Here is a 27,807-nt window from a genome sequence, read left to right as displayed (position 1 = left end):
TAAGGGGGCATAGTAGATCCTCCCTGACCCCCTAGGTTTGATGTGGAGGTTTTAAAAGGGCCCCGCGGGGCAAAAAAAAAAAAAATATTAATAATCGAACGGCTGAATGGATTTGCACGAAACTTGGCAAAATATTAGGGACTGGTAGCCCGATGTGCCTTTGCTAGGTTTCAATATATGTGCTCCAGTGGATTTTGAGAAATTAACGTTCAAAAAAAGATATATATCTGTAACAGCGCTCCGCTTCGCGTACTTTTCGCGTTACGGAGCTTTGCGAAGCTGATTGGTTCTACGGCGTCTGTAAACATTCCAAACAGTCCGTAGCGGCCGCCATCTTGTCTCTCGGTAGGATCGAGAGACAAGAGGAGGCCAAAGCGAAGGGGCAAATTACCATAAGGGGGCATAGTAGATCCTCCCTGACCTCTTAGGTTTGATGTACCATTTTGCCAAGTTTGGTGTAATTCCGTTCAGCCATTCAGGCTGTAGACGTATCTAAATGTCATATGGAAAATTGCATGGGGAAAACACATTTGAAAGTGTTGAAATTTAGAACCAATTAAAATGTTACTTTGGTTTTGTATTTGTGTGTGATGAAAGTTAATTGGTTATGTATATATCTAAAATGAGAGGAAACCACAGCCATTTTGTGATACTACTGTCTGAGGTACATTTGTGAGGAATTTTTGGTGCTCAATTTCTGGTGTTTGGTTTACACAGTACTAACACTTCTACTTTTAAAAAGGTGAGTTGCTAATTTGTAAGGGGAACTATGTTGTACACTTTAAGATAATTTGAAAAATGTTTTCTGTTATTTATTTACAGTCCTTCTGTTATACTAAATACTTGATAAAGTTAGTTTTATATTATGTATTACTAAAAACGATAAATGAAAGTGATTATTTTTTTCTGCAATTTACAGCAAGCAATTTCAAAATAAAATGGCTCACAATGAAGAGACCGTGGCAATTTCTTTTGAATTATCCACTACATTTATTGAAATTGACAGCACCAATAATGAAGTATTCTCACAAGGAGGAGATGACTTGAATGATTTTTTTGATCAAGCTCTTGATGGCGAATTTATCGAATGTTTGGAGACCATAGAGTTACAAGAATCATCATTGCAGACTTTTCATGAGGAGATTCCTGATGAGATGATTGAAGAGGAAATTCCTGATGAGGACATGTTACTAGTTCTTTCAAATTTTGAAAATTCAGAAGAATAAATTTATATTTAGAAATCAAAAATTGTTTGAGACATTATTCATTTTTATTTTTAATTTATGAGGTTGTAGCGAAGTGATTGTAGTATAAAATGAGACTTATAGTATAGAGTGCAACATTTTTATGTTACATGGTAAGTTTACTCATATTTACTTCCCTTCTCCCACTATATTATCTCCAATGTGTATTTGACATCTCTTCTTCATCTCCGGCCTCCTTTCTCTCACTGTCTGTCTCTGATGCATCTTATCGCTGCCATTTTGTGTAATTATAGAAGAGAGTAAAATAAAATAGTTCGGAACGTGAAAAGGGGGCAAAGTAGAGTACCCCTCACCCCCTAGGCCTTCTCAGGCGGTCCCAAAAGGATCAGTTTCTGTTTCCCTGAGAGATTATGGTATGAGTTCCATATACCACAATAACTTGCATTACAACATGCAAGATATCTATCTCCTATTACCAACTTTTGGAGATATTCGCGCCAAGCGCGAATATCTCCATAAACTAACACCTGCCCTGAGCAGTTCTTAGCCATGTTATCCAATGGGAGGTGGATAACATGGCTAAGAGCATTAGCTCGGTAATGCATGAATATCGCGGACTTTTTAGCGATATTCATGCATTGCGGCCGTTTTTTATCGCATTTGCGATAAACCTTGATAATAGCAAGGTTTATCTGCGATAATTTCTGACGATGCTTAGCGGTAAAAAATTTGTTGCTAAGCATCGTTAGCGATAAATATCGCTTAAGTCACCTACGCGGATGACACGCAGCTTGTGGTCTCGTTAGACCACGCAGATGGATCATCCGACACCTTAGGCCCCTGTCTAGAGGCTGTTGCCAGATGGATGCAAGCCTCCTGTTTGAAGCTTAACGGGGAGAAGACAGACATCATTCTACTCGGAAATCCCTCCCCGTCTGCTCTTGCACCCGTCTGGCCACCATGTCTTGGCGCTCCTCCTGCCCCCAAGTCCCAGATAAAGAGCCTCGGGATCTGGCTTGACACCGCCCTTGATTTCTCGGTCCAGGCTACTAAGACTGCCGCCACTTGCTTTGGACTAATGAGGATGCTCCGGCGGGTGCTCCCTTTGCTCCCTTTCCAGGCGAGGAGGACCATGGTCCAGGCCCTGATTCTCTCTCGCCTGGATTATGGGAATGCTCTCTACCTAGGAGCACCGGCTTCGGTACTGCAGAGGCTTCAGGTCACACAAAACAGTGCGGCCCGCCTACTGTTCAATCTCTCCCGTCGGCAGTCGGCGAGGAAGGCTCTGAAAGACCTCCACTGGCTCCCAATGGCTGCCAGAGTGCAGTTTAAAGCTTTGTGCATTATGCACAAATCCTTTCACCGTGTAGGCCCAGCGATTCTGCACCCTTTGGTCATGCCTTATGTCCCAGCACGCCCCCTTCGGTCTGGTACCTTGCAGCTGGCCACCTCCTCTAAAATTAACAAAGCCCGTTGGGGTGGCCGCTCTTTTTCCCATTCGGCGACCAGACTTTGGAATGCCCTCCCCTTTGCCATCCGAGGAAATAGCAACCTCCTCTCATTCAGAAAGGCCTTGAAAACGCATTTGTTTGCTAAATCCTGCTGATCTGCCCCGAGCCTGCGCTAAACCATTTTATCTTCAAGCGCTGCGAGGCCCTAGGGCAGTTATGCGCTATACAAATGCAATTTTTCATTTCATTTCATTTCATTTAACTTTGGTAATATGCACCGTCTGTTAACGTTCGATTCGAAGGAAATGAGGAAGTGTTGAAAAACATCTGCGCCATCTTGCCTTTTTTGAAATGCCACACTTTTGTCGTGCACGGCAGCCATTTTAGATGCCTTGACCAGACCCACTCTCTGCACGCTGTTGATCCGTAGTATGGCTCCCCACCCTCGCAAGCATCTTCCCCAGGCACTGGTCACTCCCGCTCTCTGTCTTATGCATCGGCAATAAACCTCCCCCCATCTGCGCTGCTCTTCCCTGAGAATCACACTCTGTGCCCGCCCGACACCTCCCTTTCGCCCTATTCACTACCGCACCCTCTGACACTCCTCTTCCTCTGTGTCCGATTGTCCAGGCTATCAGCAAGCCCTGCAGATGTAGTTTATGGCCCCAGCTGTAAAGAATCACCCCTCTTCAAAGGAGTTATAGTAGATCAAGGCCCACACCCGATGAGATCCGTCAAACCACACGCGTTCCTACTATCTGAAAACCATCCTGTATTGTGATTGGGGAGGGGACCGAGCCTGAAGCGGAAGATTCCAGGGATGACTCTTTGTACATCAAAGTTTTTACAATTATGTGTCACATTAAAAATATATAGCACTCCAACAAAGTAGTAGGAATATAAAACTTTAATAACTTATAAATATATACAACAAAACAAAAACAGTAAAAACATTTAAACAATGAGAGACCGTGGCAATTTCTTTTGAATTATCCATTACATTTAATGAAATTATCTCTTGATGGCGAATTTATCGAATGTTTGGAGACCATAGAGTTACAAGAATCATCATTGCAGAGTTTTCATGAGGAGATTCCGGATGAGATGATTGAAGAGGAAATTCCTGATGAGGACATGTTACTAGTTCTTTCAAATTATGAAAATTCAGAAGATGTTGCCTGGGGGTGGGTCGTCAGTAGCGGTCTGTTGTGCGAATAGTTCCAAGGCAGCAGAACGCGCTGAAATCTAGATGGCACGAAGGTGATGTCTAGTAAGTTGCCGCCCAGCAAATAACGGCGTGGGGCGCCGCGGGGGGGGGGGGGGGGGAGGCAGTCCAAAGTTCAGTTAAAAGGGCAAAGGAAAGGATCGGTGGTTTGAACCATCAGTCAAAAAGGGGAGGGGGTGCAACAATTTTTCCTACCGGGTCACACCGTGCTTTCACCGGAACTGAGGTCTGCAGGATTCTAGTCATTCAAACTGAGGCTGGCGCCAGCATGGGAGCGCCGACGTCCCGCGGCTACAGTTTCGTCACTCCACGGGCGATCATGGCAGTCATTCCCTATCGGGGGTGTCTGCGGGGGTCGGGGACTCCCGCGGCTCCTCTAGAATCTTCAAGGTCGTGGAGGACTACGGTGGTGGAGTCAACCAGTGACCGGGCCATTTCTTTATGCTGGGCCCGCTCTTGCCAGGTCGACCGCCATTTTGAGAGTTCGGTAGCTACTGGCGATCGCGGGGTCAAATGAGCGGACGGGCTCCACCCTGCCGGGCGAGACGTTGCAGCATCGCCACAGTGGAAGAACCCTTTTCCGGGCGCCTGGAGCGCTGAGGGTGCAGCTGGGAAGCCTCCACCTGGGGAGGCGGGAGAGGCCTGTTCGCACCGTCTCTCCCACCCAGTGCACCCCACGGCGTCTCGCTTGACATTTGTTATGGCCGGACCAGGCGATGAGGACGAGGGGGGGGGGGTCGGAGGCATGTGCAAGACATCCCCCCCCCCCAGTGTTGTCGCAGCCATTATAAAAGAAAGAAGAAATGTCCCGTCCGTCTTTGGGCCGGACCTCCGGTGGATGGCGGCCGGACGCCCTTTGCTCTGGCCCCATGAACGTGTTCCTTGGCTCATCGGCTGCAGCCGGATCCCGTCGGCCCCAGCCCCCGGCCGTTGGTGGCCGGACCGGGAGAGAGAGTGGGGGGACAACCTGCAACTCTCAAGTGCCACCGCGGCCGGACTGGGAGAGAGAGGGGAGGGTCGAGGACATAGACATTCCCCCCCCTGCAACTCTCCAGTGTTGTCAATCCCCTGGCCAGGTCCCGCTGGCCTCGGCCTCTCCTCCGGCTACTCCTTACGTGATGATCTCCTGGCCGACGGTTGGCAGCAGGACCCGCCTTATATGTGTTGCTTCCGGCTGGGCGTAGCCGGAAACCTGTTGCACTTTGGAAGTTTCCAGAATGGGGCGGATGTCTGCTGACTTGTATCTTTCCCAGTTTGCCGTTATTTGGCCGTGGCAGGCGGTGGGACAGACACGTTTTGGGGCAGTGAGGGGCGATGAAGCCTCGTTGCCTTGTGGCCGTTGCAATGTCACACTTGGTTTCTCTTACTGTTTTCAGGTTTCTTATTACGGGCTTACTTCTAACGTTTCTTGTTTCTAGGACAATAATAGGTTTTATCATTACGTATTGTTATCGTTTCTTTGTTTGTTATTTAATAAAAAGTTCATTAGTGGCCTACTGATTTTCGTTTTCTTATTCCTTTCTTTCCAGGTTGTTTCATGCTAAAGTTTCTGTTAACAGGATACAGTGATCACTTCGTTATTATTGCATATGTCCTTTTCACTAGGGGTGCTCTCTGGTCGGGCCAGATGACCTATCTCTAGTAAATGGTCCGGGTGAAACAGGTGCATCAATCAGTGGGGAGTAGATAGGCATGACAGATTACAACGGGGGAGAAAGGTCCGCATTACCTACCCTTTCACTACTTGCAAAGATTTTCCTACGTTTATTTGCAAACAGGGAATACCTCCAAAAAGAACCAATTCCCAAACAGTCAATGTTCGGGCAAACAATCAATCAATGAGGAACGAAATAGGCACGACGTGTTAAAGGTTTGCGTTACCTACCCTTCACTATCTGCAAAGGGAGAGAGAATATTCCTATTCTTCCTCGTTTGCAGGCAGAGAAGATCCTTAAGAGAACCAACTTCGAACAATTCAATGCTCGATTCAAACAATCAACAAGGGGTACTGTGAACACAAATGAACGCCGCTTATGTACATACACATTGCTATTTTCAACAGGTTGTTCCTAATGTTTCTATTTTAGCGAGGTCAAAAAGAGATCCCATTAGTGGCCTACTGATTTTGCTCGATTCCTTTTGTTTTTTTACACGATTTTTCGCTATCTGCAAAGACTAAACAGAGTATTGCGACTCTGTGCTTGTTTGTAAATAGAGAATGAACCAAAGAGAACAATCAATCAAATGGAGAGAGAAGCAGGCACGACGGATTACAACGGGGGCAAAGGCCTGCGTTAACTACCCTTCACTATCTGCAAAGAGAGAGTACTCCTAATAGAAATGAGGGGGGGGGGGGGGGGGCAGCATTCAAAGCAGATCAGTGTGCATAAACACGAAAATGTTTTTACTTACCACGTACTTGACATTCGACAGCTTATGATATTTGCTATTAAAAAAACATTGAAATTCACTGAAAAAACCATAGGTTATAGACCATATATAGTTAGGAATTAGCATTTACAAAACCTTATTTTACTCACACAAAACCATTGAAATTCCATATATAGTTAGTTGCACTAACTATATATCGCGCACCCGCAATCCACTGCTGATGATGTCACATATTACATCATTCATGACATGGTCAGTGACATCACTGATGACATCACTGATGACATCTCAAATGACATCACTGATGACATCTCATTTGACATCAATGACCACATCACTGATGATATCATTCATTTGACAATACAATGCATCTCCTCACACTTTAATATAACCTCTGTTACACCCAGTGTTAAATACAGAGTATAATTTTTGAAACCATTGACACACCAATACTAGTTACCTATGGTTTTTTCAGTGAATATATATATATATATATATATATATATATATATATATATATATATATATATATATATATATATATATATCCTGTGTGGTGTCCTTTCATTTGATATTCAAGGGGTTACATATGGTAAAACAGCTGGCTTTACACGCTTTGTGTTCATTTAGGCGCGTTTTGATTTTTCGTTCGGTCTTGCCGACGTATAATTTGCCGCAAGGGCATTTGAGTGCATAAATGAGATTCGAGGTGTCACAAGTGGCAAGTGGCGTGTGACACCTCGAATCTCATTTATGCACTCAAATGCCCTTGCGGCAAATTATACGTCGGCAAGACCGAACGAAAAATCAAAACGCGCCTAAATGAACACAAATCAAACATTCGGTTGAAATATGAAAAATCCAATGTTGCCATGCACTTTGCTGAAGCCAGACATTCCATTGCTCAACTTCAATTTATTGTTCTTGAAACTGTTTCCAAGAAAGAAGGCACTGACATGCGAAAATTTCTTCTTCAGAGAGAACTGGAGTGGATATACCGTTTGCATACGCTTAAGCCTCACGGTCTGAATGACCGGATTGAACTTAGTTGTTATCTTTAATTGATCTTAAATTGTTATCTTGAATTATTGTACAATATATGTTACTTCACTGCATTGTTCCTGCTTGCGTTCCTACTTTCCCCGAGTCTTTCACACCTCTCCAAGATGGCTCCCATGTTAGACCTTGATCCTTTACCTCACCCAACTTTAGTCCCTCTTCTACCCCTTCACCCTGCTTCCTTTTATACTTTTCCGCGCCCTCATTTAGTTTAGGCGTCTTGTCCGGACCCACACGGAAGTACACGAGGTTTCTAACCCATGTAACGAAGTAAGTACCGTACCACACCGCTTGTGCTGGTAACCCTGCGAACCAACCACTTCACCTCCTGTCGCATTCGTCACGCGCCGACGCCATCCGTTTCATTCACTTCCCTCACCATCCCTTATTTTAATCCGTCCACACCATTGATCGGCACTGTTAACCATTATTGGTCACACTCCGTGTCAGACTCCTGCCCTCACGGCACCTTCTGTCTTCCTTTCAGCGCTCCTTGACAAAGGGCCATCGGCCCGAAATGCATCGGAGGCGTTCCCCTCTTACTACTATCCGCTACTAAATCAAGATCAGATATGAATATAATATCTATGGATTAAACCCGATAACCTAAAGAATAAACATTTCTAACTTGATGTCAAACTTTCGTTGAATCATTGTTTTGAACTTTACCGTAGTGCCTCCATTGGGGATGTATTCGCATTACGATGCCTACACCACTCACCATTGATTAAACGTGCTTCGACGGAAACACGACCCACGAGTGCACACGAACTCATATAAACTCACTGTCATCATCCTTAAGAAAATTTCAAAACGCTGTGCCCCTCCTAACCTACATTGTTGAAACCCCATCAAATGAAATTCCAGGCAGTAGGCAGGGTCGTCCCAGCCTCCAGTAAACCAGTCAATGACAGAAACCAATTGTGCAGCCAGGTAGTACACATAGACATCTGATACCCCCATTAAAGGGTGATTTCTGTGTAGAGGTGAATATCACTCTGTGGCGTTTCCCAGGCCCAATGTTATGTTATAGGAATTGTAGAGCGCATGGCTGTGCCATCAACAGGGCGTCCCGTGCTGGTCTCAGAAAAGCCAACTGCAGTTGATGAGCAGACAGAAAGATACCCCACGGCGCGCTTAGATGGAAAACAAACATATCTTAAGGGATTTCCTGCAGGACCAGTGGTTCTGAATACTCCTGGGAGGTAAAGGAACTACATTCCAGAGGGCAGGAACTTGAGCCAGGAAGGCGCGGCTACACGCTCTTACTCTTCTGACATGTGGCTAAGCGCAGAGGCCGTGGGGGTAGATAGGGAGACAACAAATTGAGCCAGATGGGGGACACTTCGGAGAAAAAAATCTTCTAGGCTGAATAAGCTTGTCAATAGGGAGCTAATGTCATCTGCGAACAAGGTCAGCGGCCAGGAAATACTTCGGAAGATAAAACAGCAACCTTGCCATAGAATTTGGGCCACCTGAGGTCTTCGAATTACAGCCTTGTTAGATCCCAGGTATAAGATTATGCAATAGTCCAACCTGGGGAGGATTTCCGCCTGAACGAGGACTTGATGAGTAGGGGGATAAAAAACACAAGAATGGGTTTGAGCCCACTTAGAAGCCCAAAACAGGTGCCTACCACTGCTTTCACTGGCGTTTCAAAGGTTAAGGCACGGTTCACCCAGAAACCTAGATTTTTAACTGCCAACTTGGGACTGGGAGGAGGCCCAACGGATGGAGGCCACCAGTGGTCACCCCAGGAATGGAAGTTCTTACTTATAAGCAGAATTTAAGACTTATTGAGGTTCAGCAGCAAACAATTAGCAGCCATCCAATCTGAAACCGCCAGCATACATTTTGTAAATTTGACCAGATCCAAAGTGAGGTTGCTGGAAAGGAGAACATAAGCTTGGACGTCATCAGGCGTCAGACTGGATCCGGAATTTTTTTGCGTAGCAGTACCCCTGCGCGTCGGTAGGCGTCTGCGGCTCCGCGTCTGTCGTCGTTGGCGCCGGTATGACGTTGTCGGAGTACTTAGACGCTGCCCTCGCGCGCGGACGTCAGTTCTTATACACAGATTTTCCGCGCCAGAAACGCAGAGCCATGATAAAAACCGACACTGGTGCCATGAAACTAGGGCCCTGAAAGGGATGACCTTAACCCTAGATATCGGTTCACAGAACGGGGAGGATGGGTGGGTGGTAAGGAATCTAACAAACTAATGTTTCTCGTTACCAAAGGTAAGTAACTTGTTAATCTGAAAGAAACACGTTAGTTAGATTCCTTACCTTAGAATAGATACCCCAGCAATACCAACCCTGGTGGTGGGTCTGCGACCAAGATCACACCAAAGTCCTGGAGAACGGAATGGCCAAAGAAGCCAACTCTCCGGACTTGGCTGTCCAGGCAGTAGTGTTTAGCAAACGTGTGCAGCGAGGCCCACGTAGCTGCCTGACATGTCCTGCAAGGGGACTCCCCGACCCAGGACAGTAGAAGCCACCGTGGCCCGAGTGGAATGGGCCCTCAGCCCAACAGGGGGCTCCTTTTTTGCCAAGGAGTTGCAAACCTTGATGCACAAGACGACCCACCTAAAGATGGTTCGTTTGTGCACCGCCTGTCCCTTCTTCACGCCCACGAAACCAACAAAGAGCTGGTCATCCACACGGAACTGGCGTGTGCGACCCAGATAGAAAGAGAGCGTACGTTTTGGGTCCAGACGGTGGAGCCTCTCTTCCTCTTTCGAGGGATGCGGAGGCGGAAAGAAGGTGGGCAAGGTGATAGACTGCCTGATGTGGAAGGCTCTGACTACCTTGGGCAGGAAAGAGGGACGCGTTCTTAAAACAACCTTATCCGGATGGATAGAAAGGAAAGGAGGTTTAGAAGAAACAGCCTGGCGCTCACTCACTCTCCTGGCAGAGGTGATGGCAACCAGGCATGCAGTCTCAAGAGTCAGAATACGAAGAGAGCAATTGTGAAGTGGCTCGAAAGGAGCACACATCAAAAAGGTCAGAACCAAGTTCAAGTCTCACTGAGGCATCACGAAAGGAACAGGAGGAAACATGTGAGTGATGCCTTTCAAGAACCTATTTACAACGGGGACTTGAATAGAGAAGGCTGATTTGGAGGCCTTAAGAAGGCCGAAATGGCAGAGAGGTAGACCTTGATACTGCCCAGAGCAGAGCCCTGCTGGGCAAGAGAAAGAAGAAAGAGGAGAACCTCTGAAAGAGGGGCAAAAAGGGGATCCACAGCCTTAGATGTGCACCATGCCACAAATTTGTTCCACCTGCAGGCGTATAACGTTTTTGTGGAGGGACGCCTGGCTGCCAGAATAACATCACAGACTTCAGGAGGCAAGTCAAATGGCCTCAACTGTCGCCGCTCAATCTCCACGCATGGAGGTGGAGGCTGGACAGGTTCGGGTGGAGGACCGTACCCTGCTGCTGCGACAGAAGGTCTTCCTGAAGAGGCAGACGAATCGGGGGATCGACTGACATGCTGAGTAGCTCGGGATACCAGTACCTTCGTGCCCAGTCTGGAGCCACAAGGATGACTTGGGCCCGGTCGCGCCTTATCTTCTTCAGCACTCTGGGCAGAAGTGGTATAGGCAGAAGGCGTACAACAGACCGCAACTCCACTCGCGACGAAAAGCGTCTCCGAGCGAGTGGCGTCTTTGAAATTCCAACGCGCACAACTGATGACTTTGCGCGTTCTCTTCTGTGGCGAATAGATCTAACCAAGGCTCCCCCACTGCCACGTCTGAGTTCAGACGCCATTCGTGATCCATCATGCACCGGCGGCTGAGTTTGTCCGCCCTGGCGTTCAGGGAACCTGCCAGGTGTTGAACCACCAGGGTGACGGCCTGGTGTTCCAGCCATGTCCAGAGGCGCAGAGCCTCCTGACTAAGGGCCCACAAGGGACCACAAGCCCAGCCCGCCTGGTTTGTTGCAGTACCACATGGCGGTGGAGTTGTCTGTGAACACCTGCACTGAACTTCCCCGGACAGAGAGAAGGAATGCCTTCAGTGCAAGCCGGATCGCCCACAGCTCCAGAAGGTTGATATGGAGCCGGGATTCCGCCGGAGACCAGAGGCCTCTGATCTCCGCCTCTCCCATGCGGCCCCCCATCCCAAGAGGTACACATCCGTCACAACTACGTGCTCCAGTTGGGTAAGGGAGAGGGATCTGCCGCTGACCCAATCGCGGTCCGTGAGCCACCACTGCAACTGTCTCGCAGTGCCCTCCGAGATCAGGACATGGTCGGATAGGTTGCCCTGATGCTGGGCCCACTGAAACTTCAGGTCCCACTGCAGAGCCCGCATCCGAAACCTGGGGTGATGCACCAGAAGGAGGCAGGAGGCCATCAGCCCCAGGAGCCGCAGCGTCAACCTGACCGAAACTCGGGATAAAGGCTGGAAGATCGGAATCAGAGACTGAGTATCCTGAACCCGCTGCTCGGGAGGAGAAACCCGAAACTGCGCTGAGTCCAGAACCACTCCGATGAAAAGGAGCTTCTGAGAGGGGCACAGGTGCGACTTCGGCACGGTAATGGAGAACACCAGCGAGTGCAGGAGGTCGGTCGTAGTCTAGAGGTGGGAGACGACTGTTTGGGGTGAGCCCGCCTTCAACTACCAGTCGTTGAGATAGGGGAAGACTGGAACCCCTGATCTGGGCAGATGAGCTGCGACCACCGCCATCACTTTCGTAAACACCAGAGGGGCACTGGTGAGGCCAAAGGGGAGCACAGTAAACTGAAAGTGCTCGTGGCCTACCGGGAACCGCAGGTAGCGCCGGCAGGACGGGGATGTGGAAATATGCGTCCTGCAAGTCCAACGCTACCATCCAGTTTCCATGGTCTAGGGCAGCTAGGACCTGAGCTAAAGTCAGCATCTTGAACTTCTCCTTCTGGATGAAGCCGTTGACGCTCCGGAAGGCCGAGATAGGGTATAGGCCGTTTTTGCTCTTCTTTGATACCAGAAAGTAGTGGGAGTAGCAACCACGTCCTACTTCTGGCCCAGGAACGTGCTCAATGGCCCCCTTGGCCAAGAGGTCCATAACTTCCTCCTGCAGAAGTTGCAAGTGATCCCCGACATGCGGTGGCATGGCTGGAGGGGTCGCCTCGAAGGGGAGGGAGTAGCCCCTTCGGACGATTTGCAGCACCCACCTGTCCAATGTGATGGAGCGCCAGTGGAGGACGTGATGAAGGATCCTGCTGTGAGAAGTCGGTATATGATGTTCACTATTCTAGTGAACACCTTGCACCAGTCCAAACAACCCTTATAGTGATGGTTGTAAAGTCAACCTTATAGACCAGCTATCCTAGTGGTAGCGTGGACAGAACAGTCTTAGGCTAAAAGACTCTTGAGGGCGTGCAAAGCCAGCTGTTTTACCATATTTAACCCCTTGAATATCAAATGAAATGACACCACACAGGATATATATAAAATATATATGTATTTATTTACTAACACACTCCTCTAAACTCTTTATGAGATCAGAGGCAAAAGCACATAACAAGATACTTAGTCAGAATACGTTAAGTTGCACAATTTACAGTTATGCCCTAGGGGCGAAGCAAACCATATACTAAGAAAGTGGTATAAGTACCACGTCACGAGAAAAGGAAAGGCCTAGGGCCTGGAGAATCGCTCGGGCTACACTATCTGACTCTTAGGTTAGGAGTAGGAGGCCCACAGGCGGTGCGTGCAGTGTCTTTACACACACGCGGGAGTCAATGTTAAGTCAATGGGACCGTAGAAGTTAGAAAAAGAAGGATTTAGGACACTTCCAGTTTAGCTAGGTGGAAACAACTAAAAACCTAGACACTTGCAGAGTCAATACCCTTGGGAGTACCAAAGTACTTGCGTTACCTCACCCACAGAAAGCGGTTGCATAGGTGTGAAGATGTGTCGGGTTTCGCCGTTGAAGCCTATGGAGCCTGTGAAGAAAGATGCTGCAGGCAACCAAGAGGAAGATGTCCGGGTGGATCCAAGGGTGGATCAAGGATGAAGAGGACCTGAAAGCAGAGGGGACAGAGTCTGGGTCACTAGCCAATAACCGGGTGGAACCAGGAAGGAACCAGACGACGTCGAGGAGCAATCAGGTGCTGTCTTGAAGCTTGTCTCTTCAGCCACGCGGACCAGGAGGCGTCGAGGACGACAGGTGCTGGAGGCGAGCTGTCCCACGAAGGTTCTCACAGATGGAGGGGTCGACTGCCGGATTGGAGTCATCAAGCCTTGGCAAAGGCAACCCACGCAGGATTCAAAGAAGGCTTCTGGTGCAGACCAGCAAGGTCTGAGGGGCCTCACCTTTGCAGGGAGGCTGGGGCCAGTCTGGAGCAACCAGATCAGCGAGGTGATTCAAAAGGATTGTCGTCAAAGAGGCTACTAGCCAACGGGCCAGAAACCGGTCAACGCGTCGAGCAGAACACAAGCAGAAATGCCCCACGCAGAACTCGTGGAGTGTGGAGGGCTGATCTTCGGTGCAGGTGGAGCTCGGATTCGGGGCTTCTCAATCCCTAGTGCACAGCTTCGAGGATGCCTCAGGAGCTGCACAGGTAGCAAGTTGCAGGCTTTTCAAGATGTCTGGTCCCACGTGTCTCGTCGCCTCCACGGGTCTCAGCTATGCTGCAGTCGTGAAGAGAGGGTCAGAGAGGTCTGGAAGTCTGGGTCTTGTCAGGCTCTGTGCTCTGGTTCCGGCGGGAACGTCGACAAAGCAAGTCGTTGATTTGCTGGATGGTGCCTGGTTGCCCAGGGTGGTCACTCCTTGGGCACAAGGGAGATTCTTCAGTTTCAGCAGAACGTCGAAGGTCCAGAGTTTCGTGTCAAGTTTCAGTTCAGGATCTAATCCAAAGTCTCAGGACTCAGCTCCTACCTTTATATAACTAAAAGGGTCTGGATTACTTTCTAGGTCCCTCCTGTGGGTGGGACCAGGAAGGGGGGGGGGGTTAAACCCCCTCTCCTTTGTTCAGTTTCACGCCAGAGCTGGGGCTGGAGTGCCCCAGCAACTGGTTTGAACTGGGTATGCATGGAGCACCTAGTGTGCCCCAGGCAGTGTCTCAATCTATTCAGCCCTCCCTGTCCCAATACACAAAGTCCTGTCTGGGGTGGTGCTCGCATCTCTCCGGGCAGGAAACCTATTGTCCAAACTGAGAGAAGTTGGCCTGATATATGATGTTCACTAGTTCTAGTGACCACCTTGTATCAGTCCAAACAACCCTTATGGTGATTGGTTGTAAGTCAACCTCATAGACCAGCTATCCTAATGGTAGCATGGACAGAGCAGTCTTAGGCTAAACTCTTTTGGCATGTGAAGCCAGCTGTATTACCATATGTAACCCCCTTGAACACCAAGTGAAAGGACATCACACAGGATATATATTCAACATATATATGTATTTATTACTACAAATAGTCCCCTGAACTCTTTATGAGCACAGGAGCAAACACGTTAAAACAATTCAATTAATAAGTATACAAAAGTTGCACAAATATGGGTAGGCCCGAGTGGCCCCTAAAACCATATACTAAAGAAGTGGTATAAGTACCACGAGTCGAAAGGAAGTAAGGCCTAGGGCCTTGGGATTCGCTGGGGCTGTGTTGTACTAACGCCAGTTAGGAACTAGGAGGCCCACGGGATCTGGTTTGCAGTGCGCAAAGTTAGAAGCAAGTTACATTGAAGTCAATGGATGCGTAAAGGTAAAAAAGTTAAAGGTAGGAAGTCTTCCGGTCAGTCTAGAACTTAACCCTTTCGAATCTGGACACTAGGAGTGTTAAACTACTCGGGGGCACCGGAGGGCCAGCGTTACCTCACCCACAGGAAGCGGGTGCAGTGGTGCCAAAGTGTGTCGGGATTCTGCAGGAGTTCAGATGGAGCCTTGGAGTGTTGATGCTGCAGGCGACCTGATGTGAAGAGTTCCGGTGGATCCAAGGGTGGATCTGAAGTGATGAAGACCTGAAAGCAGAGGGGACAATGTTCAAAGTCACTAGACAGTGACCGGTGTGGAACCAGGAAGGAACCAGGCGTTGTCGGGTGCCAACAGGTGAAGTCGTGAAGCTTGTCTCTTCAGCAGCGTGGGCTAGGCGACGAGGACGACGACCAGGAGTCACTCACGAGCTGTCCCACGAAGGCTCTAGCTGATGGCGGTGTCTGCTTCTTGATCGGAGCAAACAGGCCTTGGCTAATGCAAGCCACGCAGGAAACAAAGAAGGCTTCTCACTCTAACCAGCAGAGTCAGAGGGGTTACTGCTTTTGGGAGCAGTAAGGGCCAGTCTGGAGCAACCAGACCAGCGGTGTAAAGATGTCGTTTGGTCGCCAAGATGGCCACTAGCCAACGGACTAGTAACCGGATAGGCACATCGAGTGGAACAAAGCAGAAGGGCCGCACGCAGGTCTCGTGAGAGCTGGAGTGCTGGTCCTTGGTGCAAATGTAGCTCGTGGTGGGGCTTCTCAAGACCCCAAGCACAGCGGTGAGGGTGCCTCAGGTGCTGCGCAGTCAGCTTCTCGTTGAATTTTCAAGAGGTCCGGTCCCACGTCTCAGGTCGCCTCCACTCGTCTCAGCTTTTCAGGGACTGTGGATCGGGCTGTTAGACGTCTGGGAGTCTGGTTCTTGTCAGGCTCTGGGCTCGGACTCCGGCCAGAGGCGGCGGCAAAGCAAGTCGTTGATCGCTGGATGGTGCCTGTGTTCACAGGGTGGCCACTCCTTGGCCACAAGGGAGATTCTTCAGTCTTCTGAGCAGCAGAACGTCAAAGGTCCAGAGTTTCTTCTTGTATAGTCGAATTTCAGGGTAATCTGCAGTCTTGGGACTCAGCTCCTACTTTTAAACCAATTCTAGGGGCTGGACTACCTACTAGGTCCCTCCTATGGGTGGGACCAGGAAGGGGGGTGGTTACACCCCCTTTCCTTTGTCCAGTTTCACGCCCGAACTGGAGCTAGAGTGCCCCAGCACCGGTTTGAACTGGCCTATGCACGGGGACACCTTGTGTGCCCTGGGCATGTCTGATTCTATTCAGCCCTACCTAACCAGATACACAAAATCCTGTCTGGGGTGGTGCTAGCACCTCCCAAGGCAGCAAACCCTTTGTCCAAGCCTCCCTCGCTGGAAGGACTCCCAGCAGCAGGAGGTCACACTTGTGTCTGTGGTCGCAGCATCCATTTTGTGATGCTGAGGCTCCGTTTAACTTTAACCGGGGTTCAGGTTCTGTGCAAGTCGTGTCCCCCTAGAAGGGTGGAATGCTACCCCCGTCGCCAGAATTGGCGAGGGGGTATTATTCCAATTCGTATGACACCTTACTCGTCATGTTTTGATAATGTGAAACCAGAGTTAACATTTAACCGCGAGATTCATAATGCACTTAAGAGTATATGGTATGACATTATCAGGAAACAGCTTAAGGACATGTTTCCGAAAGCTGCAGACAGGCTCAGCTCGTGCTAGAGCACCATCTCACACATAACCAGGCACTCTGCCTCCAGGACCGATAAGTCCTGCCATAGGAGTGACTTATAGGTTACTGTGTGTCCTTGTATGTGTTAGATATAGAGATACTATACCTAAAGCAAAGGGTGATTACACCACCTTGCCCCAGCTCAGGGATCAGCCAGTTGTGTCAAATAGTAAGGCCAGGCCAGGGGTGGCACAATACGTGCTGCAGCCCCTGGTAGGCCTTGGATGCACCTATGCCCTGGGTACCTAGGGTACACTTTACAGGGGCTCACAAGGTGATCTATGTTCCAATTGGTAAGGCACCTAAAGTGCCTTGGCATAAATTTAGAGAGAACAGCAGGCTGTGGGTCTAATTAGCAGGCCCACAGCCACATTAAGTAATAAACCAGTGAAGCAAAAAGCAAAAATTTGGGGTGACTATAAGATAGCAGACCCTACTCTCCTACACAAACCTCCGTGACTGGAAGGTCTGCCAGCAGCAGGAGGTCAGTCTGTGGCACCAGCGTCCATTTTGTGATGCTGGGGCTCTGGTTAACTTTAACTGGGATAGTCAGAACTAACATGTCTTCTCCCTCTAGAAGGGTGGAATGCTACCCCCGTTGCCAGAATTGGCGAGGGGGTAGTATTCCAAAGCGTATGACACCTTACACAACATGTTTGGATAAAGCCAAACCAGAGTTAGCATTTACCCGCGAGGTTCATAATGCACTTAAGAGTATATGGTATGGCAATATCATAGAACAGCTATAAGGACATGGTTCCGAAAGCTGCATACAGGTTCAGCTCATGCTAGAGCACCATCTCACACATAACCAAGCACTCTGCCTCCAGGATTGTTAAGGCCTGCTATAGAAGTGACTTATAGGTTACTGTGTGTGTATATATAAGGGTAGGTATAGGAATACTATACCTAAGCAAGGGGTGATTACACAACCTTGCCCCAGCTGAGTGATCAGCCAGTTGTGTCAGTTTGGATGGCCAGCCAGGGGTAGCATAATACATGCTGCAGCCCCTGGTAGGCCTTGGTTGCACCTATGCCCTGGGCACCTATGGTGCACTGGTACAGGGGCTGATAAGGTGAACCAATTACCAATTGTGGATGTACCTAAAGTACATGGTGTACATTTAGAGAGAGTGCATCTGGGCTGTGGGTCTGATTAGCAGGCCCACAGCCACATCTAAGTCAAAAACCAGTAAAGCAAAGCAAAAAGTGGGGGTGACCATAGGAAGCAAACCCTACTCTCCTACACCTGACCCCACTGGCGTCGAATTGGCCTGAAAGCTCGGACTATGAAGGCTTTGAGGCAGATGCTGCAGGAGCGTATGTGGACTGACCTTGACGTTATCCCCTGGCACCGCCACCGCAGTTACCACGTCCGCGATCACGATGAGGCTGGTTCTGCGGCCTGTGGCTGGCAGGACGTGTAGGGGCGCCCCTTCCTTGGCCACGAAAGGGGCGAAAAGCAGAAGTTTATTGGCGCTGGCCCGACAAGCCCTAGGACTTGGCCGTAGCCCTGGAGTCCTTGAAGCGCTCAAGCGCACTGTCTGGTTTGTCGCCAAAAAGGCGACAGCCATCGAAGGGCATGTCCATGAGCGTGGCCTGGACATCGCCCGAGAAATTGGCTGGCCTCAGCCAGGCGTGATGGCGAACCTCCACCGTCGCGGAAATCGCCCTTCCCAGCGAGTCCGTGGTATCCAGTCCACACCTGATGGAATAATGCATCCCGCCCCTCCTCCGGGCACTGGGGCAGCACTTCCACAACCGTGTCCCACAAAGAGTGGTTATAACGCCCCAAAAGGCAAGAGGTGTTGATAGACCGCAACCCCAAAGTCAATGAGAACAGTTTCTTCACAAACTGATCAAATCTTTTAAATTACCGATCCGGGGGAGCGGTCGGGAATGCGGTCTGGCACCTAGAGGTCTGGATCACCAGGCTTTCGGGTGTGGGGTGCACACACAGAAAGCTAGGGTCGCTCGGAGCCGGGCGGTGGTGTCGGACCACGTTCCGATCCACAGGGGGCACTGTGGAGGGCTTGGACCAGGTGCCCATCAGAACATCCGTGAGGGCTTTATTAAATGGCAGCAGAGGCTCAGAGGAGCTTACTGGCGCCTGAAGCACCTCAGTGAGGAGGTTAGTCCTCAAGGCCGCCGCAGGGAGCTCTAGAGCCAAGGCCTTGGCCGCCCTACGCAACACCACACCATAGGTAGCACACTCCTCCGTAGCCACGGAGGGAGGAGAGATAAATCCAGTGTCAGGCGAAGTGTCCTAAAAACTGACCTCCCCTAGCTCATCTGCCTAGTCCTGGCTCAACTGGCACTGCTGTGCCAGAGGGTCCTTAGACCCCTCCCAGTCCTCCCCTTCATCCGTGTCCTGGTAAACAGGCTGGAATGACGGAGCCGGGTCGTAGGTGAAGGCCTCACCCATCAATGCCGGAGACGGCGCAGAGCGGCGCCATTCCGACGCCGGACCCGGACTGAAACTGGGGCCGACGTCGTCCAAGGACAGTTCCGGGAGCGACACCAGTGAGGTTGGCGCCAGCGGAGGAGTTGTGAGGTCAACTGGCGTCGACCGGGATCCGTGCACGGATCCCACGGGGGCCGAAGCACCCGACGGGGCTGGGGCCGGAGTCACCGGCAAGCCGAGGCCCCCAGTCGAGTCTGCGGGGCCCGAAGGCACGCCAGTAATCCTCGACGGAGGGAAGTGAGTCCTCATGGCAATGAGGAGGTCACAAATCTCCTCCGGCATCGCTCACAGGCCAGAGACCGCAGGGTATGGGCCTGGAGGCGGCGCTTGCGGCTCCAAAGGAGCCGCGTGGGCGGTGTCGCTCGAACCCTCGGCTGTGTCGCGTGAGCGGAGTCTGAAGAGCGGTGTCGCCTCTTTGACTTTTTTCTTTGAGTGCCTCGACTTACCGGAGGACTTGGAGCCCGACGAGTGATGACTCGTCGAGCAATGACTGCGGCTCTGTGACCGGTCCCTCGACTTCCTCCTCGACCGGGACCGTGAGTGGCGCGGAGCCGACTGCCGGATCTCGAGAAGCTTGAAAGACCGCTCCCGCCTAGCTTTTGAAGTCAAGGCCCGGCAGTCGGGGCACGACTGGTCATCGTGGTCGGCCCGAGGCAGTAGACACCCCGACGGTGTGGGTCGGTCACCGGTGACAGGCGTCGCACAGCTTGAAGCCAGGCATCCCTACAGCACCAGGAGTCGAAGTCAACTCGAAAAAGAGATCCAAAACAAATTAAAAAAGTTAGTCAAAAAAAGGCTAAGAGTACTGCTCTTCCCGGATCTACGCTAGCTAGCACGGAATAACTGATGTCAGCGCGCGAGGGCGGCGTCTAATTACTCCGACGACGTCATGCCGGCGATCACGGCGTCGACGAGGAGCCGCAGACGACGCCTACCGACGCACAAGGGTACTGCTGACGAAAACTTTCCGGATCCAGCCTGGGGATATTCTAAGGTAAGGAATCTAGCACTAACCTGTTTCTTTCAGATATCATTTTTGGAATATGGTGTTTCTCTCGGCTGAGGATTGTAAAAAAAGACAGAGTTGCTGGATAAGGTTCAATAATGTGACTTAACTCTCATGTTGTCTTGTGCGCTCCTTCTGTGGCTGCTCCAGACTTCACAGCATGTATGTTATTTCTATAGCGCAAACCTAGCTAAAGGGCAGTGGAGCACCATGCATGGTCAAAAGCAAGTTTAAAGTTTGCGAGTAATAGGAGAGGAAGCTTGGGTTGTGGACGGCAATGCATTTTGATGTAGTTTTCTTTAAAGAGGTCAGACTTCAACTCTTTCCTAAACTGGAGCAGCGTTGGGGCATTCCTGATGTATACAGGGCTGTTGTCCCAAATCCTGGTTGCATGGAAGGAAAAGGCCTGCTGTCTTGTTTTTTCGTTTCTACACTTCTTAGTTTTCAGTCTGTTGGTGTCCTGGCAATGAGTGCACTGAGAACCACCAAAGATGGTTAGCTTGTGTGCAAAATAAACAGGATTGCTGGTTCTGATGGCTTTGTAAACTATGCAGTTCGATTTGAAGAGCGGGAGGGTTGGCAAGGGGAGAAAATGTATTAATCACACATCACAGTGATGGTAACGTGATCATATTTCTTCAGGCCCTGGTTGAGATGTGCTGCAACATGTGCTATGCCCCCAAGGGCTGCCAATGTGGAGCCTGGGAGATCAAAGTAGGGCATTACTACCATCCAGTTTCAAGAGTACAAGGGTTTTACCAGCAGGTCTTACGTCATTTTCTTGAAGAAACAGTTTGATTTTCTTTAGAAAAGAGACCGGTACCAGCCTGGTATCCTTTTTGGCAATTTGTGCACTGAAGGGGAGGTATCCAGGGTGAATCTGTGGGATTTGGCATTTGTTGAGAGTTTGGGTTCGAAACCAACAAAGTTCAAGTCATCAAGTCAGGTTTGCACTGTATCTTGTTTCTTGTTTTTAGAGAAATATTGGGGTTTTGTCTTGCTTCGATTTAGCTTCAGGTAGGGGTTGGGACATTCAAATATGGATGATGTACCAGAAATGTTTGAGGCGTTGGATGTCTGAATTTCAGGAGACTTTCAAGCAGTTATACATCAACATTTTTTAATATTGCTATCTGCGAGTAGAGCAGCAAGCGGTTCTATGTAAAGGTTGAAGATGATAGGAGGCAGTATAGAACCCTGGGGGACTCCGCATAATAGACATTTTTGGGTGGAATCTGGAGGTGTCCATGTGAACAAACTGGTGTTGGCTGGAAAAATAGGAGTATCATCAATGAAGGATATTTTGCAGTTGAATCACATTTGCAAGTCAAGGATGCATACGAGGATGAGATGGGCGACTGTGTGAAAGGCAGCTTTGAAGTTCATCAATATCAGGAGGAAGTAGTCATCTTCATCGGTCAAGAAGACATAGAATACAATGGGTTAGTTAGTCATCTTCATGCTGCAACGTGGCCTGATGATCGTCTGGTAGTCGCGCAGGTGATGGTTAGCAGTGATGTGATCTTGGAGAGTTCCATTGATCTTGGCGATGAATGGTATGTGAGTGACGGGACTATAGTTGGCAAAGTTATCAGAGTCTAGTGTGTGTTTCTTTAAGAGTTGAGGGATATGGCCAGTCTTGAGAGCTTCTGGGACAATGCATTAATTGAGGGAGGAACTGACAATGGTATGCAGCGGGTACGAGAACATCCCCATAGAAAGCTTTAATTAAGGACGATGGTAAGACATCTTCATATGTGGCAGTTTTAAAGAACTCTAATATGTCAAAATAATTTGGTGGAAATAGGGCAATGGAGGCTGGCCATTGCAAATTCTACAGGAAGGGCTGTATGTGTGAGCTAAAGGGTTGAAATGATCGAGGTGCGGTCAGACATGCATTTTTTCACTGAAGAAATGGTTGATGGCATTATACTTTTCTGTGGAGCGACAACTAGGTGGGTCTGGTGGGGATTGATGCACTGCTCAATTGTCCTGAACAGTGTTCTCCTTCTGCTAGTGTCTTCATTGATGGAGATTGTGTAGTACTTGGCTTTGGCTAATGTGATTAGCTGTATGCGTGTTACGTGGAGAGCCTTCAGTATCAAGAGGTCATTCGAAGTTCTATTTTTCTTCAATTTTCTGGTCTGTTTGCGAATAGATCGCTTAATTGTCAGCAAGATCTATAGAATACCAGGGTGATGAAGGCTTTGGCTTGTACTTGCGTGTTGTACTTGGCACCAAGTTTTCCAAAATGTTGTTTGAGTTGGTCAGAAGCATGTTTGCATCGGATGTGAAGCTGATGGGGAGAGAGAAATTCCAGCATTAGGTTGTCTATGGAAAAGATCTTTGAATTATCTGATGGTTTGGACGTCTCTTTTGTTGACCTTGGTTCACTGATAGTAAGCAGAACTGGGAGATATGGATGGTAGAGTTGTCAGTCCAGTATGAGGTTCTGGTAGTCTGCACTGGATTGTAAGTGATGTTGAGAAGGTAAGATTGAAGATGTGGCCTTTAGAGTGTGTTAGGTGTGTGACATGTTTTTTCACGTTGCTGTACCATGTTTAGATGTATCGATGAGGTTGAACAGGGTGTCTTGGTTTTTTGGAGCTTGCATTGTCTGGGAGGTTGACGTCACCCAAGAGGATGTTGTGCGTATGTCGGATGGCTAAAGTGGTGAGATCTGAGGATTCATCAGTGAAGTCCTTGTTCTATCCAGGAGGTTCACAGATGAGATGGAATGTGGCAGTCACTGCTGCACAGAGAGAGGGAAACAGCATGGATAAGTAGGGGGGTAAGCCTTCAACAGATCCTGATGGCAACAAAACAGTGCTAGTTGGTCATCCACAGTCAAAACCCCCTTTCTACTTTGACCACCACAGTAGAAATGGATACCGTTTCTGTATTTTCCTACGGGTAGAAATGTATATGGGCCCATTAATAATACAGTGGTTACTTCCCCAAACTTATCCCTGTCATTTAAGTCACAGCAATATCAGTCAAGATCATCTGGCTGGCCCAGATATTACACTGCAAGAATACACCATCAACACGTTCATATGCCCACAATTCAGCTTTGGTTCCGCATACAACTTTTGCTTCACAATCTTCTAATCTGATCCCACTTGAAGTGCGTCACCTGTAGTGATGGAATGGCAGCCACTGGATACCCAAAAATAAGAGATTAGTCATCTGAAGTCTGTGGCTGCCCTACTTTTAAAAAACAATTAATTCTCTCAACAACTAAAACCAGTTAACTTAAACCCATGTGGTCATGTTAATAATATTCAGACCAGTAAGATTTTCCCTGAAAATTATAAATATGTTTGCAGTGTATCAAATTGGTTCTCCCATGAGCAACGATGAACCTCTCCCCTGCTTTTAAACTTTAACTGATAAAATAGCCTATACAAAAGCGGTTATACTCCTCATATAACAGATAGCACCAGCTACAGCTTACTTAACTTCATTATGAGTACAACTGCACAAGTATGGAAAATGGAAAGCATTATTGTTTGCTATTTCGAAGTTTAAAAACCTAAATATCAGTGCAAAGTTGTATTATGCGCTGGGGCTCTCAGCTTTTAAGAACCTTTAGGCAACTAGAGAAACTGGTCAGATTAATTCTTATTTCCCGTTATATTTAAAGTATTATCTTTGACACTTCTTCACGATCATTGTACCTGACAAATGACATAAGATACAGTGTCTCCAGCTTTCATTTTTCGCCCTCCTTGAGAGTTAATCCAGAGTGCAACATGTACATGTGGGAGGCTTTTTTTGTCAGGATAATCCTGAGGATCCTTGGTCAATGCCTGTTAAAGGAAAGAAGATGACTGTTGAGTTTGAACAGCCCACATTTCTACAAATACCCACAATACATTTCAAATGTATGAAGCAAAGGAGACATAGGGAAAACATTATCAAGGTGTGTAGGTTCTATATGTTACTATTGCACCTTCAGTAAAACAACAAAAAAGTATCATGTAACATAAACCACAATCACAAGTGACAACCATTTTAAGTAAACATAGTATTCAATATCTTAGCAATGAACAGCAGGGTTAAGCCATGTTCAGTACAGCTGAAATGGACAGGTTACTTATGGACCACTGACAGATTCTTGGCTGGACGAAAGAGCCTGCAATAACATTGAAAACATAGGCCTAAAAGGTTACTATTATTTGCTGGCCATGCACAATTCCACCACTTCCCTCTGATTCTCCACCAAATAATCTCTGAAGAACCTACTAACAAAAGCTTCACTTTGTTCTGCACCAAAGCAAGCAGCCTGCAATGGCAGTGTGTGTGTATATAAAGGTACAGGGCTTCTAAGGGTGGCACAATAAGTGGTCATCCCTGGCCACAGTGCCCTCGTTACCCATGGTACCTTTTACAAGGGATGACATGTGGCCAGAGAGGTGCCAATTGGGGGTACAAGGGTTTTGATGAAAGACACAGGCCCTGGAAACCCAATTGGTAGGGACAGAAGGGCACATCAAGTCAAAATGCATCAGTAGTCTGACAAAAGAGGGGGAGGTGGGGGAGGGATTACTGCAACAGAAACCCAGCTTCCTACAAAACCTATTTACAATAGAGGACTTGGAGAGAGGATTGATCTGGCAGCAGCAGAAATGCGGAGTATGCAGATAAATAACCCTTCACAGTGCCCAATGCCCTGCTGGGCTAGGGGTCAATCTGTTTCTCAGCATACTGTGCCACAAATGTATTCCAACAGTCGGGGTATACCATTTTGGTTTGAGGGACATCGGGCTGCCAAGATAAGATTGTAGACTTTGGGCAAAAGGTCGACAGCTGTCTACTGTCACCGCTCAATCTCCACACATGAAGGCGGAGTGTTGACAGGTTAAGGTGGAGAACCCTCCCCCCAGCTACTGCCGTAGAAGATCCTTCCGAAGGGGCAGCCTGATCAGAGAACCAATGGCCATTCTCAACAGCTCGGCATACCAATGTCCCCAAGACTAGTGCAGAGCAACAAGGATGACTTGGGCCTGGTCGTGCCTGATTTTCTTCAGCACTCTGGGTAGAAGAGGTATAGGCTGAAAGGTGTAAAACAGACCGCAGCTCCACTCGTGACGAAAAACGTCGCCGAGCGAGTGCCGCCTTAGAAATTCCAACACGCAGAACTGCGGACATTGCACGTTCTCTTCTGTGGAGAATAGATCTAAACAAGGCTCTCCCCACTTTTGAAAGAGACCTTGCGCCACCTCCAAGGGAAGACGCCATTCGTGATCCATCAGACACCGGCAGCTGAGTTCATGGGCCCTGGCATTCAAAGAACCTGCCGGGTGTTGAACAGTCAAGGAAATGCTGTGACGTTCCAGCCATGTCCAGAGGTGCAGAGCCTCCTGACATAGGGTCCACGACCCCACCCCGCCCTGTTTGTTGCAATACCACATGGCAGTGGTGTTGTCTGTGAACACCTGCACTACCTTCCCCCTGACAGAGGGAAGGAATGCCTTCAGTGCAAGAAGGATCACCCGAAGCTCCAGGATGTTGATATGGAGCCGGGACTCCGCCGGAGACCAGAGGCCTCTGATCCCCGCCTCTGCTATGTGGCCGCCCCATCCCTGGAGGGTCACATCCGTCACCACTGTGTGCTCCGTTTGGGGAAGGGAGAGGGATCTGACACTGACCCAATGTGGATTCGTGAGCCACCACTGCAATTGTTGTGCAGTGCTCTCGGAGATCTGGACGTAACCGGACAGGTTTCCCTGATGCTGCACCCACTGGAACTTCAGTTCCCACTGCAGAGCTAGCATATGCCACCTGGCATGGTTGGTCAGCAGGATGCAGAAGGCCATGGGTCCCAGCAGTCTCAAGGTCGGCCTGACCGAAACCCAGGACAAGGGCTGAAAGAGCGGAATCATAACTCGAATGTCCTGGGCTCGCTGTTTGGGAGGATAAACCCGAAACTGCGCAGTGTCCAGAAGCGCTCCGATGAAGAGGAGCTTCTGGGAGGGAATCAGGTGCGACTTCGGCAAGTTGATGGAAAACCCCAGCATATGCAGGAGGTCTGCCATAGTCTGGAGGAGAAGACTGTCTGGGGGGAGCCGGCCTTGAACAACCAGTCGTCGAGATAGGGGAAGACTGAAACCCCTGATCTGTGCAGATGAGCTACAACCATCGCCATCACTTTTGTGAACACTCAAGGGGCGCTGTTAAGGCCAAAGGGGAGCACGGTGAACTAAAAATGCTCCTGGCCCACTGTGAAACGCAGGTAACACCGCTGGGCCAACAAGACAGGAATATGAAATAAGCATCCTGCATGTCCAGCGCAACCATCCAGACTTGTGGGTCGAGAGCAGACAAGACCTGAGCCAGAGTGAGCATTCTGAACTTCTCCGTGATGACGATTCTTGCCACCCACAGGCCTCTGGTGGGCCTGAAACAGCAGACTAGGAAGGTGTGGAGGCACTGGCAGCGGGGGTGTTGGTGGACTGACCCGCACGCTGGCCCCGTGCCCTGCCTCAGCGAGCCCCACTTCCGCAGCTGTGCTGGGACTGTTGCTGCGCAGGCTTGTTCTGAAATGAACGTGTTTGTATGCCCCTTCCGGAGCTTCGAAAGGAACGAAAGTTAGAAGCGGAAGGAGTACCTGTGTCAGAAAGGCCTAAGTCCTTGAAACGCTCCAATGTGGAATACGCCTTATCACCAAAAAGGTGAGTGCCTTCTAAGGGCATGTCCATCAAAGTATTCTGGACATCTGCAGAAAAAACAGTCGTCCTCTACCAGGCATGACGGCGTAGCGCCACCGTTGTGGAAATCGCCCTTCCCAGCGAATCAGCGGTATCAAGAGCACAACGTATAGTGAACTTGGCCGCATCTCTCCCCTACATAAGAGCGCAGGATAATTCTGTCCGGTCCCCCTCCAAACACCGAGGTAGCACCTGCTCAACCGCATTCCATACAGAATGAGAATAGGGGCCCAAGAGACAGGCAGTGTTCACAGATCGCAGTCCAGAACTTGCGGAAGAATAAATCTTCTTCCCAAACTGCTCCTATTTCTTGGATTCCTTGTCTGGTGGAGCAGAAGGAAATGCACTCTGGGACATCGAGGCCTGAACCACCAAACTCTTAGGTGTAGGGTGCTGGGTGAGGAAGGCAGGGTCGCCTGGGGCCGAGCGATGGCTTCGGCCCACACCCTTGTCCACAGGGGCCCCTGTGTTGGGCCGGGACCAAGTGCCCAGAAGCACATCAGTAAGTGCATCATTAAACGGCAACAGCGGTTCTGTAGAAGAAGAAGCTGGCCGATGCACTTCAGTCAGTAGGTTGGTCCTGACAGCCACTGTAGGGAGCTCAAGATTAAGAGCCTTGGCCACACCACGAAGCACTGTGGAAAAGGTACCATTCTCCTCCATAGTAGCTGAAGAGGATGGTAAACCAGGTGCTGGAGTGTAATCCGGGCCACCGGCCTCCGCATCATCATCCCAGTTGGGGACAGTCTCGCACTGTGCTGCAAGAGGGTTTTCAAACCCCACTCAGTCATCCCCTTCCTCCACAAGTGGATGAAGGTGTGGGTGAAATAAAGGTTAAAAGTCCCCCCTCTGC

General features: G+C 49.2%; 1 protein-coding gene across 1 annotated transcript in view; it reads right to left on the bottom strand.

The window, feature by feature from the left end:
• POLA1 (DNA polymerase alpha 1, catalytic subunit) overlaps positions 1 to 27,807 on the bottom strand; it is a 1,864,208-nt gene that overhangs the window by 597,522 nt on the left and 1,238,879 nt on the right. Inside the window, exon 31 of the mRNA XM_078657805.1 lies at positions 23,922 to 24,053. Within this exon, the coding sequence (XP_078513931.1) occupies positions 23,922 to 24,053 (132 nt within the window). The remainder of the gene's footprint in view (positions 1 to 23,921; positions 24,054 to 27,807) is intronic.

The sequence above is a fragment of the Lissotriton helveticus genome, chromosome 8, assembly GCF_964261635.1.
Source record: "Lissotriton helveticus chromosome 8, aLisHel1.1, whole genome shotgun sequence".
Lineage (NCBI taxonomy): Eukaryota > Metazoa > Chordata > Amphibia > Caudata > Salamandridae > Lissotriton > Lissotriton helveticus.
The sequence above is the reverse complement of the archived record's forward strand: the minus strand, read 5'-3'. Positions and strand labels throughout refer to the sequence as shown.